Source organism: Anomaloglossus baeobatrachus, chromosome 7 (assembly GCF_048569485.1).
Source record: "Anomaloglossus baeobatrachus isolate aAnoBae1 chromosome 7, aAnoBae1.hap1, whole genome shotgun sequence".
Taxonomy (NCBI): Eukaryota; Metazoa; Chordata; class Amphibia; order Anura; family Aromobatidae; genus Anomaloglossus; species Anomaloglossus baeobatrachus.
Genome location: NC_134359.1, coordinates 288,685,126 through 288,702,661, shown reverse-complemented (window position 1 = coordinate 288,702,661; position 17,536 = coordinate 288,685,126). Strand labels below are relative to the sequence as shown.

Here is a 17,536-nt window from a genome sequence, read left to right as displayed (position 1 = left end):
TATGAGACAGTCCCTACCTCCTTTTTGAGGTATGCATACCAAATTCCAAAAACTGTCTACCGAGGATCAGGGGGGAAGCCCCTTTTCCAGGCAGACTTCTCAATGTTCTTCTTGTCGGCAAGGCTTGGCTCTGTAAAAGATTTTGGAAGATTTGGTAATGATCTACAACGTCCAGTATATTTGCCAATTCTTTCAGAAATTTGGAAGGTCTTTCAGTCTTCTGGTGGCTTCCTGGACAACCTTGGAGAGTTGGTTTAAGATGAGTAAAGCATGATCCTTCGACTTTTTGGGTAAGCCAAATGTTAAAAATTGTCTACCAGGGATCGGGGGAAAAAGCCCATTTTCCAGGCCGATTACTCAATGTGCTTCTGATTGGCAAGGCTTGGCTTCCTGGTTATGCAAAAGATTTTGGGAGGACTGGAAAACATCTACAATGTCTGTAATATTTGTTAACTATGTCAGGAATCTGGAAGGTCTTACATTTTTCCGGTGGCCTTCTGGACCACATTGGAGAGTTGGGTTAGGATGAGTAAGACAGGATCTCTTTGACTCTTGAGGTAAGCGTGCCATATTTTAAAAATTGTCTACCGGGGATTGGGGGAAAGCCCCATTTCCAGGCCAACTTCTCAATGTGCTTCTGATTGGCAAGGTTTGGCTTCCCAGTTATGCAAAAGATTTCGGGAGAACTGAAAAACATCTAGAATGTCCGGAATATTTGCCAACTATGCCAGGAATCTGGAAGTTCTTCCATTATTCCAGTGGCCTCCTGGTCAACCTGTGACAGGATGAGTAAAGCAGGATCCCTTTGACTCTGGGGTAAGCCAAATTTTAAAAATTGTCTACCGGGGATTGGGGGAAAGACCCTTTTCCAGGCCAACTACTCAATGTGCTTCAGATTGGCAAGACTTGGCTTCCCGATTATGCAAAAGATTTTGGGAGAACTGGTAAACATCTAGAACGTCCGGAATATTTGTCAACTATGCCAGGAATCTAGAAGGTCTTCCATTTTTTGATGGCCTGCTGGACAACCTTGGAGAGTTTGTTTAGGATGAGTAAAGCAGGATCCCTTTGACTCTTGGGGTAAGCCAAATTTAAAAAATTGTCAACCGAGGATATGACGAAAGCCCATTTTCCAAGGCGACTACTCAGTGTGCTTCTGATTGACAAGGCTTGGCTTCCCAGTTATGCAAAAGATTTTGGGAGAACTGGAAAACATCTAGAACGTTCCAGAATATTTGTTAACTATGCCAGGGATCTGGAAGGTCTTCCATTATTCCGGTGGCCTCATGGACATCCTGGGAGAGTTGGTTTAGGATGAGTAAAGCAGGATCCTTTTGACTCAGTTCCCTTGTTTTGCCCTAAGCCGAGAACCGTTTCATGGCTTTCGCAGAAAAAGTAACTGGGGAACAGAAGACTTGATAAACATGGCAATCTGATGGTGTGGTTTGGCCACTCATCATGACTTGTTTTCCTCTGAACTTGGCTATGAAAAAAAAACTCGGCGAGATCCTCCAGACGATCATGTCACTCAGACTCCCCACCAAGCATCGTCAGCGACGGCACACCCCGGCAGGCAACAGCGTTTTAATTCCACCCAAAGCAAAGGAAGCCACTAAAATGTACGACGCCACACCTCGGTAATTGTTTTCAGCTTTTGTCTCACGCGCAAAGATTTCAATTAAACTTCCCCGTGAGGGAGCAGAACAAGGACGACCCAGCTGTAAATGAAGGAATCTTGGCACCGGCACAAAGGCGACTTACAAGAAGCAGCTGAAGCCTCCTGTTGGCTGTACGGTTCCTTATCTCATCAGATTCAGGAAGCGTATAATGAGGACTCCACTTCTGTATCTTCTGTCGTATCCTCCAAATATTGCCAGCAGCTGGGAATATTGCGTAAAGGATTAGTCGGATTTAATTAAAAAATAAAAAATCACGTGACGATGGAGTTGGCACAGTCATTAAAGTCTCACTATTTTTGCTGGATCTACAATAAATGTGCTTCTGGTCTCACCTGGCATCAGCTAGACGATAATGCGCCACGTGTTTTATATCCTCAACTGAAAACTCGAAATCCGCCAGAACTTGCAGAAATTGAAGGCTTAAGGCTTATTTTGGAAGCGTTCCCCGATATATCTCCTTTATGTTCTGGCGTAAACCATATAGATCCTAAAAACAAAAAACGCCTTTTACAAAGTTCCTTCTTAATCTATAGTGGTTGGAGCTCTGATTTTCGGATCTAGACATAGGGTTAATGTATAGGAATCGGGTTACTCTTGTGATAAACAATGGTTGAAACCAAAACCAAGCTCTTGTCTGGATGAAGGGCTCTTGTCTCGGGGATGTGACGTGATTAGATCATTCCGGGTCCTTCAATGTCTTGTTCAGACTCTTCAACGTCTTAGGATGTGATTAGATCATTACAGGTCCTTCAACATCTTCTTCAAACTGTTGTCTGTTTGCCTTCGTGTGGTCGAAGAACCAGGTAAAGCTCCACTTACCCCGCGTTCACATCATCAATTTAATATTATTGTGTTGAATTTTTCCCCTAAAGAATCCGCACTGGAAACCCATGGCAGATCCGTCATCACTCAACATGGCCTGTTCCGACTTCATTCAAGCCCTAAGATAGGAAGTTGGACGAACAAAAGGGTCAAACTCATTCATAGTGTCCTCTGTTGGGGGGAACATAACGCAGCCGTATTCTTCATCCATCCTCAATTCTTAGCTACTCACAGGTCCCATCACCGACCTAACGGTATGCCACATGGATGGGTGTATTTAACATTTTGCCCATTGGGTGCTATCATATGGTATTGTACATCGGAGTCTTTCGCTTCTTCCGAGGAATGTTCCTCACTTCTTATAGGCCTGACGAAGGGCTCAAATGTTGAACAATCAGTAAATAATGAAGTTCAGTGAAACCTTTGGAAGACATGCTAAGACGAGTATGCAGCTCACTTTTGCTGTTTTCCTCTCGGAGCATTGCATAAGGACTCCACTAGGGATATCTATCTTTGGAATGAATGATATGCAGAGCGTGCCGTCGCTGCATAAGAATAAGCAAAATATTAAGTCACCCGACACAAAAGATGTGACATACGCTCATCACCACTGAAATATGTGGCATTGTGATTATAACAGGCAACCATCCTCATCTGTCAAATACAGCTGTCGTGAGTGGGATCTCTAAAGATGGAATTTAGCTGAGGAATGGCAAGTATCTGGCCAAAGACATAGCTGAAGACGGAACCTAGGCATTGAAGGAATGATAGGACATAGTCAAAAATTCAACCCTACCAGAGAGTGAACCTGAAAAATGAAATTACACAATCCAAGACTAAAGCGGGCTTTACACGCTGCGACATCGCTAATGTGGAGTCGTTGGGGTCACGGAATTCGTGACGCACATCCGGCCACATTAGCGATGCCGTTGCGTGTGACACCGATAAGCGATTTTGCATCGTTGCAAAAACGTGCAAAATCGCTAATCGGCGACATGGGGGTCCATTCTCAAATCTCGTTACTGAAGCAGTAACGAGGTTGTTCCTCGTTCCTGCGGCAGCACACATCGCTGCGTGTGACGCCGCAGGAGCGAGGAAGCTCCCCTTACCTGCCTCCCGGCCGCTATGCAGAAGGAAGAGGTGGGCGGGATGTTACGTCCCGCTCAGCTCCGCCCCTCCGCTGCTATTGGGCGGCGGTTCAGTGACGTCGCTGTGACGCCGCACGGACCGCCCCCTTAGAAAGGAGGCGGTTCGCCCGTCACAGCGACGTCGCCGGACAGGTATGTATGTGTGACGGCTGTTGTGCGACACGGGCAGCGATTTGCCCGTGTCGCGCAACAGATGGGGGCGGGTACCCACACTAGCGATATCGGGACCGATATCGCAGTGTGTAAAGTAGCCTTTAGTATAGCTAATAACAGAAGCAAGACTGAACAGAGCCAATGACAAAACCAAGCCTATGACTGAACAAAGCCAATGACAGAACCAAGCCTAAGACTGAACAAAGCCATTGACAGAACCAAGCCTAAGACTGAACCAAGCCTAAGGCGGGCTTTACACAGCAATTGCTAGCGATGTCGAGCGCGATAGCACCCGCCCCCGTCGTACATGCAATATCTGGTGCTTGCTGCCGTAGTGAACATTATCGCTACGGCAGCTTCACACGAACTTACCTGGTCGGCAACGTCGCGGTGACCGCCGAACAATCCCTCCCTCAAGGGTGAGGTGCGTTCGGAGTCACAGCGACGTCACTAAGTGGCCGGCCAATAGAAGCGGAGGGGCGAAGATGAGCGGGACATAACATCCCGCCCACCTTCTCCCTTCTGCATAGCCGGTGGACGCAGGTAAGGAGATGTTTGTCATTCCTTCGGTTTCACACACAGCGATGTTTGGAGCTGCAGGAACGACAAACAACATCATATCTGCAGCAGCAGCGACATTATGGAAATGAACGACGTGACACAGATCAGCGTTTTTTTACGCTTTTGCGCTCGTTCATCATCGCACCTAGGATTTACACATTGCGATGTCGCTACCGGCGCCGGATGGGCGTCACTAACGACGTGACCCCGATGATATATCGGTAGCGATGTCGCAATGTGTAAAGCCCACCTAAGACTGAACTGAGCCAATGACAGAACCAAGCCTAAGGGCGGCTTTGCACGTGCGATGTCGGTGGGGTCAAATCGAAAGTGATGCACATCCGGCAACACTTTCGACATCGTACTGTGTAAATGCTAGATGATACGATGAACGAGCGCAAAAGCGTCGTTATCGTATCATCGTTGCATTCACTGACATTTCCATAATTACGCTGCCGCGACAGGTACGATGTTGTTCCTCGTTCCTGCGGCAGCAGACATCGCTGTGTATGAAGCCGCAGGAGCGAGGAACATCTCCTTACCTGCCGCCGGTGGCTATACGGAAGGAAGGAGGTGGGTGGGATGTTTACATCCTGCTCATCTCCGCCCCTCCGCCGCTATTGGCCGCCTGCCGTGTGACGTCGCTATGACGCCGCACGACCCGCCCCCTTAGGAAGGAGGCGGGTCGCCGGCCAGAGCGACGGTCGCAGGGCAGGTGAGTGCATGTGAAGCTGGCGTAGCGATAATTTTCGCTACGCCAGCTGTCACACGATATCGTACCTGCGACGGGGGTGGGGACTACCTCGTGCAACATCGCAGCCTCGGCTTGCGATGTCGCAACGTGCAAAGCCCGCCTTAATCCTGCTTTACACGGGGCGACCGATTGTGCGATTTCACGAGCGATCGTACCTGCCCCCTTCGTTTGTGCGTCACGGGCAAATCGCTGCCCGTGTCGCACAAAGTCGTGAAACCCCCGTCAGACGTACTTACCTGCTGAGCGACCTCGCTGTGGGCGGCAAACATCCTCTTCCTGAAGGGGGAGGGACGTTCGGCGTCAAAGCGACATCACACAGCTGCCGGCCAATAGAAGCGGAGGGGCGGAGATGAGCGGTATGTAAACATCCCGCCCACCTCCTTCCTTCCGCATAGCCGGCGGGAGCCGTGGGACGCAGGTAAGTGGAGTTCATTGCTCCCGTGGTATCACACAGAGTAACGTGTGCTGCCACGGGAACAATGAACAACCGGCACAAGTAAAAATAAACGATATTATGAAACTGAGCGACGAGTACACGACTCACGATTTGTGAGCGATTCTGCGTCGCTCAGAGGTTTCACACGAGACGACGTCGTGTATGATGCCGGATTTGCGTCACGAAAACCGTGACCCCGACGATGCATCGCACGATCCGTCGTCTCGTGTAAAGTAGCCTTTAGACTAAACAGAGCCAATGACAGAACTAAACTTAAGGGGTACTTTGCACGTTGCGACATCGCTACTGCGATATCGTCGGAGTCAAATCGAAAGTGACGCACATCCGGCGCCGGTAGCGACGTTGCAACGTGTAAAGCCTAGATGCGCCGATAAACGATTGCAAAAGCGTTGAAAATCGGCGATCTGTGTAGCGTCGGTCATTTCCATAATGTCGCACCAATAGGAGATACGATGTTGTTCTTCGTTCCTGCGGCCGCACATATCGCTGTGTGTGATACCGCAGGAGCGAGGAACATCTCCTTACCTGACTCCACCGGCAATGCGGAAGGAAGGAGGTGGGCTGGATGTTTATGTCCTGCTCATCTCCGCCCCTCCGCTTCTATTGGCCGCCTGCGGTGTGACGTCGCTGTGATGCCGCACGACCCGCCCCCTTAGTAAGGAATTGGGTCGCCGGCCAGAGCGACGTCGCAGGGCAGGTAAGTGCGTGTGAAGCTGGCGTAGCGATAATGTTCGCTACGGCAGCTATCACAAGATATCGCATGTGCGACGGAGGCGGGGACTATCGCGCTCGGCATCGCTAGCCGATACTAGCAATGTCGCAACATGCAAAGTACCCCTAAGACTGAACAGTGTCAATGACAGAATATAGCCAATGACAGGACATAGCCAAATACTGAATACAACCAAATACGGAAAAAATCCAATGATATAACAAAGTGAAAAACAGGACAAAGCCAAAGACTAAACATAGCCAAAGACTGAAGTTAGCTAATGATAGAACCAAACTACAGACAGAACATAGCCAACAACAACACCAAGCCAAAGTGTGAACATAGCCAATGACCGAACCAAGCCAAAGACTGAACATAGCCAATGACCGAACCAAGCCAAAGACTAAACATAGCCAAAGACTGAACTTAGCTAATGATAGAACCAAACTACAGACAGAACATAGCCAACAACAACACCAAGCCAAAGTGTGAACATAGCCAATGACCGAACCAAGCCAAAGACTGAACATAGCCAATGACCGAACCAAGCCAAAGACTAAACATAGCCAAAGACTGAACTTAGCTAATGATAGAACCAAACTACAGACAGAACATAGCCAACAACAACAACAAGCCAAAGTGTGAACATAACCAATGATCGAGCCAAGCCAAAGACTGAACATAGCCAATGATCGAACCAAGCCAAAGACTGAACATAACCAATGATCGAACCAAGCCAAAGACTGAACATAGCCAATGACCGAACCAAGCCAAAGTGTGAATATAGCCAATGACTGAACCAAGCCAAAGACTGAACATAGCCAATGTTTGGAGAAATGCCATGGAAGAACAAGAGAACACACCGCTTTATCAGTCAGAACAAACATATTTTCTCGGCAGAACACTATCCTTGCCATGCTTAGATTTTCCGTCACAAATTGTACATGTTTTTTGTCATTGCAGGATTGTGACCGTGGTCCTTGTTATAATCAGCGTGGTCTGGATTCCCATCCTGCAGAACGCCAACAGTGGGCAGCTGTACGTGTACATCCAGTCCGTCACCAGCTACCTGGCCCCCCCGGTCACAGCCGTGTTTGGCTTGGCAGTCTTCTGGAAGAGAGCCAACGAGCAGGTAAACCCCATGTGCGCCGATCTGTAGACAATACTGAACAATGGTCATACCACAATAGGGCGCATCTAACGAACACAATGATCCTAACACAATGCACACAGTCACTTTCTGTTCAAGTAAATAAGGTCACTGGTCACAATGAGCGAGAACCTGGAGTCTGATGTCACAAGAATCACTCTAATGACTTAAATGGGGATGATTGGGGAGTGGTTCACGGTTGTGTCATTGTTCTTCGCTTTTAATCGAGCGGTTTCTCTGTTTTCTGGACGTGGATGTCATTTGTCATATATTAGCGACACTTAATTGCATCGAAAATACGGGATTTAGGACTAAGTAGACAAAATAGCACAGTCCATCAAGTCAGGCGGCTTATTAAGCACTGATGTCATGGAAAGTGTCATTCCACGGGATTGAGATTGAGCTTATTTTTGCACTGGTTGAGAAGGTTTTAGACATTATGGATGGCACTATTGATACCTTTCATCCATAGGAGACCTTGGGGTTCACCCAAGTTCAGGGAGCTCAAAAAGGACACCTGGGCGGCACATTTTGAGGACAATATGTTGGTTGACGGTCTCCTCAAAGCTCCTTCTCTTAGGATCAAGAGATATGTAGGTCTCCAAATCCTGTTCCTAAGCCTTGTTTCTTGACCATGCTTCGAGCAAACCCCTTGTATATTACACCTGCACCTTGTAGTACCACTCCGGGGTGTTCTTGACTATGGTCCTGACTTCTATTGGCTTGTCGAATATTGTCTGATGAGAAATATCGCCTCCATTCATGACCTAGGTTCTGCCTTGACCACTCCACCAACGCCAATATTTGACCAATCTGGAAGAATCCTCCTTCTGCAAAGCCCACACTTTCTTCCAAGGGGCAATAGCAAAATTTAAAAAAGTAAAAAAATATAGCAGGACTCTTAATCAAAGAAAGCAGATGCCCAAAAAGAAAGCAGATGCCCCAAAAAAAATTTAAAAAATCGCACTGACGAGGCCCCAAACAATTAGTTGGCAAATGATGATGGTGGATGGGCTTTCACACAGAGATCTGTGCCTCTGTTTCAGGTGTATTGCACTGCAGCTCTCACAAACAGATCGGGTACCGGTATCACTCCGCTCAAGTGATACTGCTTCCTGTCACTAGGGGGAGCTGACAGCAACGCAGATTGGTATGTGAGAGCCCATTCACTTGCCAACTCTAAGGGGTGCTTTACACGCTGCGACATCGCTAGCAATTGCTAGCAATGTTGCGCGCGATAGCACCCGCCCCCGTCGTGTGTGCGATATTGTGTGATCGCTGCCGTAGCGAACATTATCGCTATGGCAGCGTCACACGCACATACCTTGTCAGCGGCATCGCTGTGACCGCCAAACAATCCCTCCTTCAAGGGGGAGGTGCATTCGGCGTCATAGCGACATCACTGCGGCGTCCCTAAGCGGCCGGCCAATAGAAGCGGAGGGGCGAAGATGAGCGGGTGGAAGATCCCGCCCACCTCCTTCCTTCCTCATTGCCGGTTGATGCAGGTAAGGAGATGATCGTCGTTCCTGCGGTGTCACACATAGTGATGTCTGCTGCCGCAGGAACGAGGAACAACATCATATCTGTGGCAGCAACGATATTAAGGAAAGGAGCGACGTGTCAACGAGCAACGGTTTTTCATGTTTTTGTGCTCGTTGATTGTCGCTCATTTCTGTCCCACGCTGCGATGTCGCTACCGGCGCCGGATGTGCGTCACTAACGACGTGACCCCGACGATATGTTGGCAACGATGTCGTAGCGTGTAAAGTACCCTTAAATGTTTGGGGTCTGGTAAGTGCGATTCTTTGAGGGGGTGTCTGGTTTCTTTTGGGGGTAAACTTAGCAGAACATGGAGAATAATAAATGTAAGCAGGAAATTTAACCCTTTGTGGTCTGCAGCCACCACTATAGGACAAGAATAACTGATCAGATAAGAAAATGTGCATCTGACCCAGTAACAGGAGCAACACAAAATGTGGATGTTCCAGAATGTGATGACAATTATCTAATATATAAAGCTGAGTATATATGTGTGTGTGTGTGTGTGTGTGTGTATGTATGTTTATATGTGTGTGTATGTATGTGTATATGTGTGTATGTATATGTGTGTGTATGTGTGTGTATATGTGTGTATATGTGTGTGTATGTGTGTATATGTGTGTATGTATGTGTGTGTATGTGTATGCATATGTTTGTGTGTGTATGTGTGTACTGATGTATGTATGTGTATATCTGTGTATATGTATGTGTATATATGTGTATGTGTGTGTATATGTGTGTGTGTATGTATGTATGTGTATATCTGTGTATATGTATGTGTATGTATATATGTGTGTATGTACAGTATGTGTATGTATGTGTGTGTGTATGCGTGTATGTATGTGTGTATGTATGTATGTGTATATATGTGTCTATATGTATATGTGTTTGTGTATGTATATGTGTGTGTATGTATATATGTGTATGTATATGTGTGTATGTATGTATATGTGTGTATGTATGTATGTCCGCTAAAGGAATCCGCACTGTCGTATGTACAATCATGAAATTTTGCACATACATCTCATTTGACTCAGGAAACGTCATGGACTATGTTTTGAGGGGAAAATTTAACCCCGCGCTTTACAGTTATTCACCAACAAACCTGCTTACATTAAAGTGAATGGAGCTCGGAGCTACAGGTCATTAATAGGAGCTGTGATTGGTTGCTATAGGCAACAAAGGACATTATTAGTATCAGAAGCTTATGTGTGAGGTAATATGATTTTGGTGGAGAGACGGAGAAAGAGAGAGACAGACAGATATATGGAGAGAGACAGAGACAGACAGAGAGACAGACAGAGACAGAGAGAGACAGACAGAGATATATGGAGAGAGACAGAGAGATGGACAGACAGAGAGACACTTGGTTATTATCCCGGGCAATAAATGTTTATTTTTTTTGTTCAAGAATAAATGTGGATTGTTGGTCATGGTAAAATATAACATTCCCTGAGAATAAGCCCTAGCACATCTTTCAGAGAAAAAAAATACGATAAGACCCTGTCTTCTTCTTGTAGATGTATATGTATGTGTGTATGTATGTATGTGTGTGTATGTATATGTGTATTTGTGTGTATGTATGTGTATGTATGTGTGTGTATATATGTATGTGTATGTATGTATTTATGTGTGTGTATGTATGTCTGTGTATGTATGTGTGTATGTAAGTGTGTGCGTGTATGTATATGTATGTATGTATGTATTTATGTGTGTGTATGTATGTATGTCTGTGTATGTATGTGTGTATGTAAGTGTGTGCGTGTATGTATATGTATGTATGTATGTATTTATGTGTGTGTATGTATGTATGTCTGTGTATGTATGTGTGTATGTAAGTGTGTGCGTGTATGTGTATGTATGTGTATATGTGTGTGTATGTGTAAGTAAGTATGTGTATGTGTGTGTATGTGTGTGTATGTAAGTGTGTATGTGTGTGTATGTAAGTGTGTATGTGTATGTATGTGTGTATGTAAGTGTGTATGTATGTATGTGTGTATGTGTGTCTCTCCAGCGGAGGCGCTACATTGCACTATTTTAGTATTTGGGCACAGCCTGGGGATGAACATGCTGAGAGCTGTTATACAGTCCTTAATCAGCAGCTTTGTGCCTGCCATATGATACGTGGCGTCCCGGGACCTGTCCGTCCTGCAGGTTGTCATCATCTAACAGGCGTTAAAAGCCAGAGGCAAAAAGCTGAATAATCCGGCGTAATGCGACAGGCAGGATCCAGGAGCGCGGAGCGAGAGTCGTCATCTTCATTTGGGATAATTGCTGCATTGTGAAAACAGGTGTGTGCAGATTCCTGGGTTCAAAATAAATCCTAATCCTATTATTAATCCCCCCTCCCCTGATAAAAGCGGGAGTCTTACTTAATATCTGCCCATTAATAACCGCGTCTTGTGGGGGGATGGAGGCTGTATCTGGTAAGATTCATTCTCTCGACTTTCTGGTTTGTTCTGCTGTTTTGAAATCCTAAGAAAAATGAGAATTAGGGTTTGGGAATGTTCATGTTCCACCTGAGCAATGCTACAATTCTGTCTCCATGGTAACAGACTACAAACAAATCCGGCGTAGTCAGAACCCACAGAAGGGGCAGAAACTTTTATTTTTATTGTCAGATATACAAACTTTTTCTGCCCATAAAACTTCCCAGAAAGTTCCAATCTGATCCATATTTGTCTAAGTCCTACGCAATTTGTTAATCAGTTCCTGTAAAAAAAAAAAGACAGCAAGGGATGTAGATGATCCTGCATCAGCAAACAAATGTTTATATGTCAGATCAAAGTTTTCATATATAATCTATTTTTTTTTTTTTTACACATTGGAAACACGAAATGTTGAAAAATTCACTCCACTGGTGGTAAGAGTGAAGGTGGAAGTAGCTAACTTCTCCTTGATGTAAACAAGAAATACTGGGAAAGGTACTCTACTGGAGACAAAGTGAGGGTGGAAGTAGCTAACTTCTCTTAGATGGAAACAGGAAATGTTGGGAAATTTACTCCACTATTGACAAAAGTGAAGGTGGAAGTAGCTAACTTCTCTTAGATGGAAACAGGAAATGCTGGGAAATTTACTCTACTGGTGACAAACGTGAGGGTGGAAGTAGCTAACTTCTCCTTGATGGAAACAGGAAATGCCTGGAAATTTACTCCACTATTGACAAAAGTGAAGGTGGAAGTAGCTAACTTCTCGATGGAAACAGGAAATGCTGAGAAAGGTACTCCACTGGTGACAAAAGTGAAGGTGGAAGTAGCTAACGTCTCCTTAATGGAAACCAGAAATGCCTGGAAATTTACTACTCTGGTGACAAAAGTGAGGGTGGAAGTATCTAACTTCTCTTTGATGGAAACAAGAAATGCTGGGAAATTTACTCCACCGGTGACAAAAGTGAAGGTGTAAGTAGCTAACTTCTCCTCCTCATCAATTTAACTATAATCTGTAGGTCGAAAAACAGCTAATCTGTTGTAGGTCACTGAGGAAATAAATGAGCCCCCTTTCCAACTCTTCTGCTCCCTTAGTGAGAGGAACATGAAACAAGTCTGTGCTGTAGGGAGAGTCAGTCTACTGTATAGCAGATTGGACTTCCTGTGTTCACGACTCTCCGTGAAATCAATAATGCCAACCAGGTAAACAGTTACTTTGTGGTTCAGGATCCTGAAAAATATTCTCCCCTATGATGGTGGGTAATGTGATGTTACAATATACGGTATAATACTACGATGTGATGGCGGTATAATTAGCTCCTGCACGCGTCACGTCTGGTCTCCTTTCTCCTCGCAGGGAGCGTTCTGGGGTCTTATGGTCGGTCTGGCGGTCGGATTGGCACGGATGATCATGGAGTTTGTGTATCCCATCCCCCGCTGCGGCGTCCACGACGAGCGGCCGTCCATCCTGAAGGACATCCATTACCTGCACTTCGCCATTATTTTGTGCGCATTGACGGTGGGAGTAGTAGTCGGGATAAGTCTGTTATCGGAACCGCCCCTGCACGCTCAGGTAGGTATAATCCGCAGGAACTTTATATAAGGTGGAAAAAATGGCGTCATGTGAAAACCGCGGTACACATTGCATTGCATGTATTTTTTTTTTTTGGGGGTGGGGTATAAACTTTTGGTATTTAGGGACATTTTATGCAATAAGATGCCATATTGTGCGTGCGTCAGTCTCCACCATCACTGATCATATACAGAACGTGTCGCCATATCTTGCACCGTGAGCTTTCTGTACAGAGGGAAGGAGTTTTTACGAGCCGCCAAGTGATGGGGGTGTAATGACGTGGCAGCGTTAGCTCCTTGCGTATAGTTGTAGAATCTGACACTCCAGAAATATAATCCCCCCCCCCCCACAACCACCTCCTTCCCCAAAATTTGGGTTCACATCGTTTTGTCACAGTTTTGCTGAATGACCCAAGTGTGTGGAATATATCAGTCCTGGTGGTCACGAGTTTTAAGCTCTCAGAGCAGAGGATGTGATCAAAAATGGACCCCTGTTACTGGAGAGAAGATATTAAAGGGCAATTTTGGCAATGTAGAATGATGTCATCAAATGGGGGCGGAGTCAGTGATTCCTGTTTTTATACAGTGTGATGTCATCACATACAAGGTCAAAAGAAATCCATAGCTCCTGCGCTTTCCTCCACATTGCCTAAATAATTCCGCCATACAGTGCTCTATTTTGGCAATGTAGAATGATGTCATCAAATGGGGGCGGAGTCAGTGATTCCTGTTTTTATACAGTGTGATGTCATCACATACCACAAGGTCAATAGAAATCCATAGCTCCTGCGCTTTCCTCCACATTGCCTAAATAATACCGCCATACAGTGTTCAATAATAAAAGCATCATACACACCCTAAAATCTCAGCTAATCCATCAATTGTGCCGCCTCGGTGCCGGTCCTCAGCTGGTGAACCTTTGGTGCCATTGTCTTTTTCCCATCCTAAAATCTGTATTTTTATATTATATTTTGCTTTATTTCTCTAGTAAAACAAGTAGAAATCTGCCTTTCTTTTTCCTTTTCCTTTTTTTTTACGGCGACCTGATTGGATGCCAAGCAAACGAGAAGTGGCGCCAGGCAAAACAGCGCGATGTTAAATGCCGAAAACCCGTGCCAAAGTCAAAAGCTGCTCTTGTTTTGTCTGTCAGAAATCTTTTCCCTTTTTAGTCAGTTTTTTTGACTTTTCTGAGACGTCCAGGCTCAGGGGGTGACCATGTGTACCATGCCCCCCAAACGAACGCTCAGGGGGTGACCATGTGTACGGTGCCACACAAAGGAATGCTCAGGGGGCTACCCTGTGTACGGTGCCCCCCAAACGAACGCTCAGGGGGTGACCATGTGTACGGTGCCCCCCAAACGAACGCTCAGGGGGTGACCATGTGTACGGTGCCACACAAAGGAATGCTCAGGGGGCGACCATGTGTACGGTGCCACACAAAGGAATGCTCAGGGGGCTACCCTGTGAACGGTGCCGCACAAAGGAATGCTCAGGGGGAGACCATGTGTACGGTGCCACACAAAGGAATGCTCAAGGGGCTACCATGTGTACGGTGCCACACAAAGGAATGCTCAGGGGGCTACCATGTGTACGGTGCCACACAAAGGAATGCTCAGGGGGAGACCATGTGTACGGTGCCGCACAAAGGAATGCTCAGGGGGCTACCATGTGTACGGTGCCGCACAAAGGAATGCTCAGGGGGAGACCATGTGTACGGTGCCGCACAAAGGAATGCTCAGGGGGCTACCATGTGTACGGTGCCACACAAAGGAATGCTCAGGGGGAGACCATGTGTACGGTGCCGCACAAAGGAATGCTCAGGGGGCTACCATGTGTACGGTGCCACACAAAGGAATGCTCAGGGGGTGACCATGTGTACGGTGCTACACAAAGGAATGCTCAGGGGGCTACCATGTGTACGGTGCCGCACAAAGGAATGCTCAGGGGGCGACCATGTGTACGGTGACGCACAAAGGAATGCTCAGGGGGCTACCATGTGTACGGTGCCACACACAGGAATGCTCAGGTGGTGACCATGTGTACGGTGACGCACAAAGGAATGCTCAGGGGGCGACCATGTGAACGGTGCCGCACAAAGGAATGCTCAGGGGGTGACCATGTGTACGGTGCCACATAAACGAACAGATTCTGTATGGTGCTCGAGGGGTAAAATATAGAAAATAAAGGGTTAAACAAAGTCATCAATCTATCAACATTGCTGCCACTGGGAATCCCCTGAACTCTGACATTTAAAGGGATTGTCCAGAACTTAGATATTAATGCCCTATCTTAAAAGCATTAGTATCAGATCAGTGGGGGTTCAACACTCAGTACCCCCCAGACTATGTGTAAAGGCGAAACCGCACAGCTCCATACACCGTGCAGTGGCCATGCTGGGTACTGCAGCTCTAATCACATTCACTAGAGCTGAGCTGCAATGCACTGGGTATATCCGGTGGGTGTGGGAGCTGCAAAGGGTTAATTTGAGGATGGCCGGGTGTCGGACCCCCACTTATCGCAAGGACAGATCATCAAGTCATAGAAGAAGAGCAATGATCTGCATACTTATTTTCTCCACAGGTAAAAAATCTCACCTCGTGGACAATACCCTGTCTGATGCTCAAGGGGTAAAATATAGAAAATAAAGGTGAAGTCATCAATCTATCAATTTGGCTGCCACTGAGCATCCCATGATCTCTACTGCCGGAACGACATTTAAAGGGGTTGCCAATGACTTGGATATTAATGCCCTATTTTTATGGCATTAGTATCATATCAGTGGGGGTCCAGCACTCGGTACCCCCAGAGGATGTATAGAGGCGAAACTGCACAACTCCATACTCCGCGCAGTGGCCATGCTCGGTACTGCAGCTTAAATTACATTCACTAGAGCTGAGCTACAGTGCCCAAATCGGCCACTAAACGGCTTAGTGCACTGGGTGCATCCGATGGGTGTGGGAGCTGCAAAGGGTTAATTTGAGGACGGTCGGGTGTCGGACCCCCACTCATTGCAAGGACTGATCATCAAGCTCTAGAAGAAGAGCAATAATCTGCATATTTTTCTTCTCAACAGGTAAAAAATCTCACCTGGTGGACAATACCCCGAGGAAGAAGCCCACCCGAGATCACACTCAGGAAAGTGTCCACTCGAAGCCACTCATCCCCCGGAGACAATGACGGTGGGTTCAGTTGTGCCTATTCAGTGCCATAGGGTTACATGTGGGTTGGTGTTCTTTGATTTTTTGTTATTTTGTCATTTCTTTGGACAGTCCCAGCCAACTCTTCCCCCCGCGGCCGGACCTGGAGCAACATGTTGTGCAAACCCCCCACAGAAGCAGTGGACTCTCCCAGCCCCATCCAACAGAGAAGCATTAGGGAGGATCCATTCTGGGCGCGGGTGTGCTGCGTCAACGCCATCATTCTCATGTGCGTCAACATTTTCTTCTACGCGTATTTTGCTTGAGGAAAGAAAAAAAAAAAAGAAAAAAAAAAACCCAAAACACTGCAAAAACATTTCCCATGAGTGCCCTTTATATTAACCGTTTCCTGTCAGCCATTAGTTCATAATAATGGTAATGGCGCCCAATGCCGGCGTGTGCCCGGGTGAATCACATCCCCAATGGAGGACAGAGCCGCACATGTGTACCAGTCATCACAGTGTATTCTCTTGCCCTTTTAACCTCACCCGCCATGACGCATGCTTGTTATACAGCAGCCAAGATGGCCGCCCCCGGAAGCACGTGACATTCCTGAGTGTGCCCTCGTAAAGTACAATTATGGAATAACAGGTGTTATTAGCGGAGCTGCCGGCACTGACAGCACTGACAGCACTGACAGCACTGACAGCGGGGGCTCCGGATGCCGGCTTTATTGTGATGACTCTGAGGAAATCACCGAGAGTCACAAATAATTCCCTCACCCCGAATATTGAGTCACCGACCGAAAGCTGCGGGGAGGGAGGATAAAAGGTAAAAGCCATCAAATCCTGAGACTGCACAGACCTCCGACCCGGGGGAGGGGGAGAAGAGAATGCCGCCAGTAATAGAGGTGACCGTGGGGCGCCCCCCCATAACAGTGATGACTGCAGCGTGCCCCCATAACAGAAATAATCCCAATGGCATCCAGCAAAACATTGGTAACCATAGTAACCCCTCATAACAGAGATAACTTCAAGATCACCTATAAAAGGGATAACCGCTTACCCCCATCACGGTAATGGCATGGTTTCCCCCCATAAGAGAGATAACCGCAACGTCCCCCCATAACAGAGATAACCGCAGCGTCCCCCCACAACAGAGATAACCGCAGCGTCCCCCCACAACAGAGATAACCGCAGCGTCCCCCCACAACAGAGATAACCGCAGCGTCCCCCCACAACAGAGATAACCGCAGCGTCCCCCATAACAGAGATAACCGCAGCGTCCCCCATAACAGAGATAACCGCAGTGTCCCCCCACAACAGAGATAACCGCAGCGTCCCCCCACAACAGAGATAACCGCAGCGTCCCCCATAACAGAGATAACCGCAGCGTCCCCCATAACAGAGATAACCGCAGCGTCCCC

At 46.9% G+C, this 17,536-nt stretch overlaps 1 protein-coding gene across 1 annotated transcript in view; it reads left to right on the top strand.

The window, feature by feature from the left end:
- The window catches only part of SLC5A10 (solute carrier family 5 member 10), a 114,388-nt gene extending 97,069 nt beyond the window's left edge, over positions 1 to 17,319 (top strand). Inside the window, exons 12-15 of the mRNA XM_075318347.1 lie at positions 7,250 to 7,418; positions 12,759 to 12,974; positions 16,047 to 16,152; positions 16,243 to 17,319. Coding sequence (XP_075174462.1) covers positions 7,250 to 7,418; positions 12,759 to 12,974; positions 16,047 to 16,152; positions 16,243 to 16,436 — 685 coding nt within the window. The 3' untranslated portion in view covers positions 16,437 to 17,319. The remainder of the gene's footprint in view (positions 1 to 7,249; positions 7,419 to 12,758; positions 12,975 to 16,046; positions 16,153 to 16,242) is intronic.
- The last annotated feature ends 217 nt before the right edge of the window (positions 17,320 to 17,536 follow it).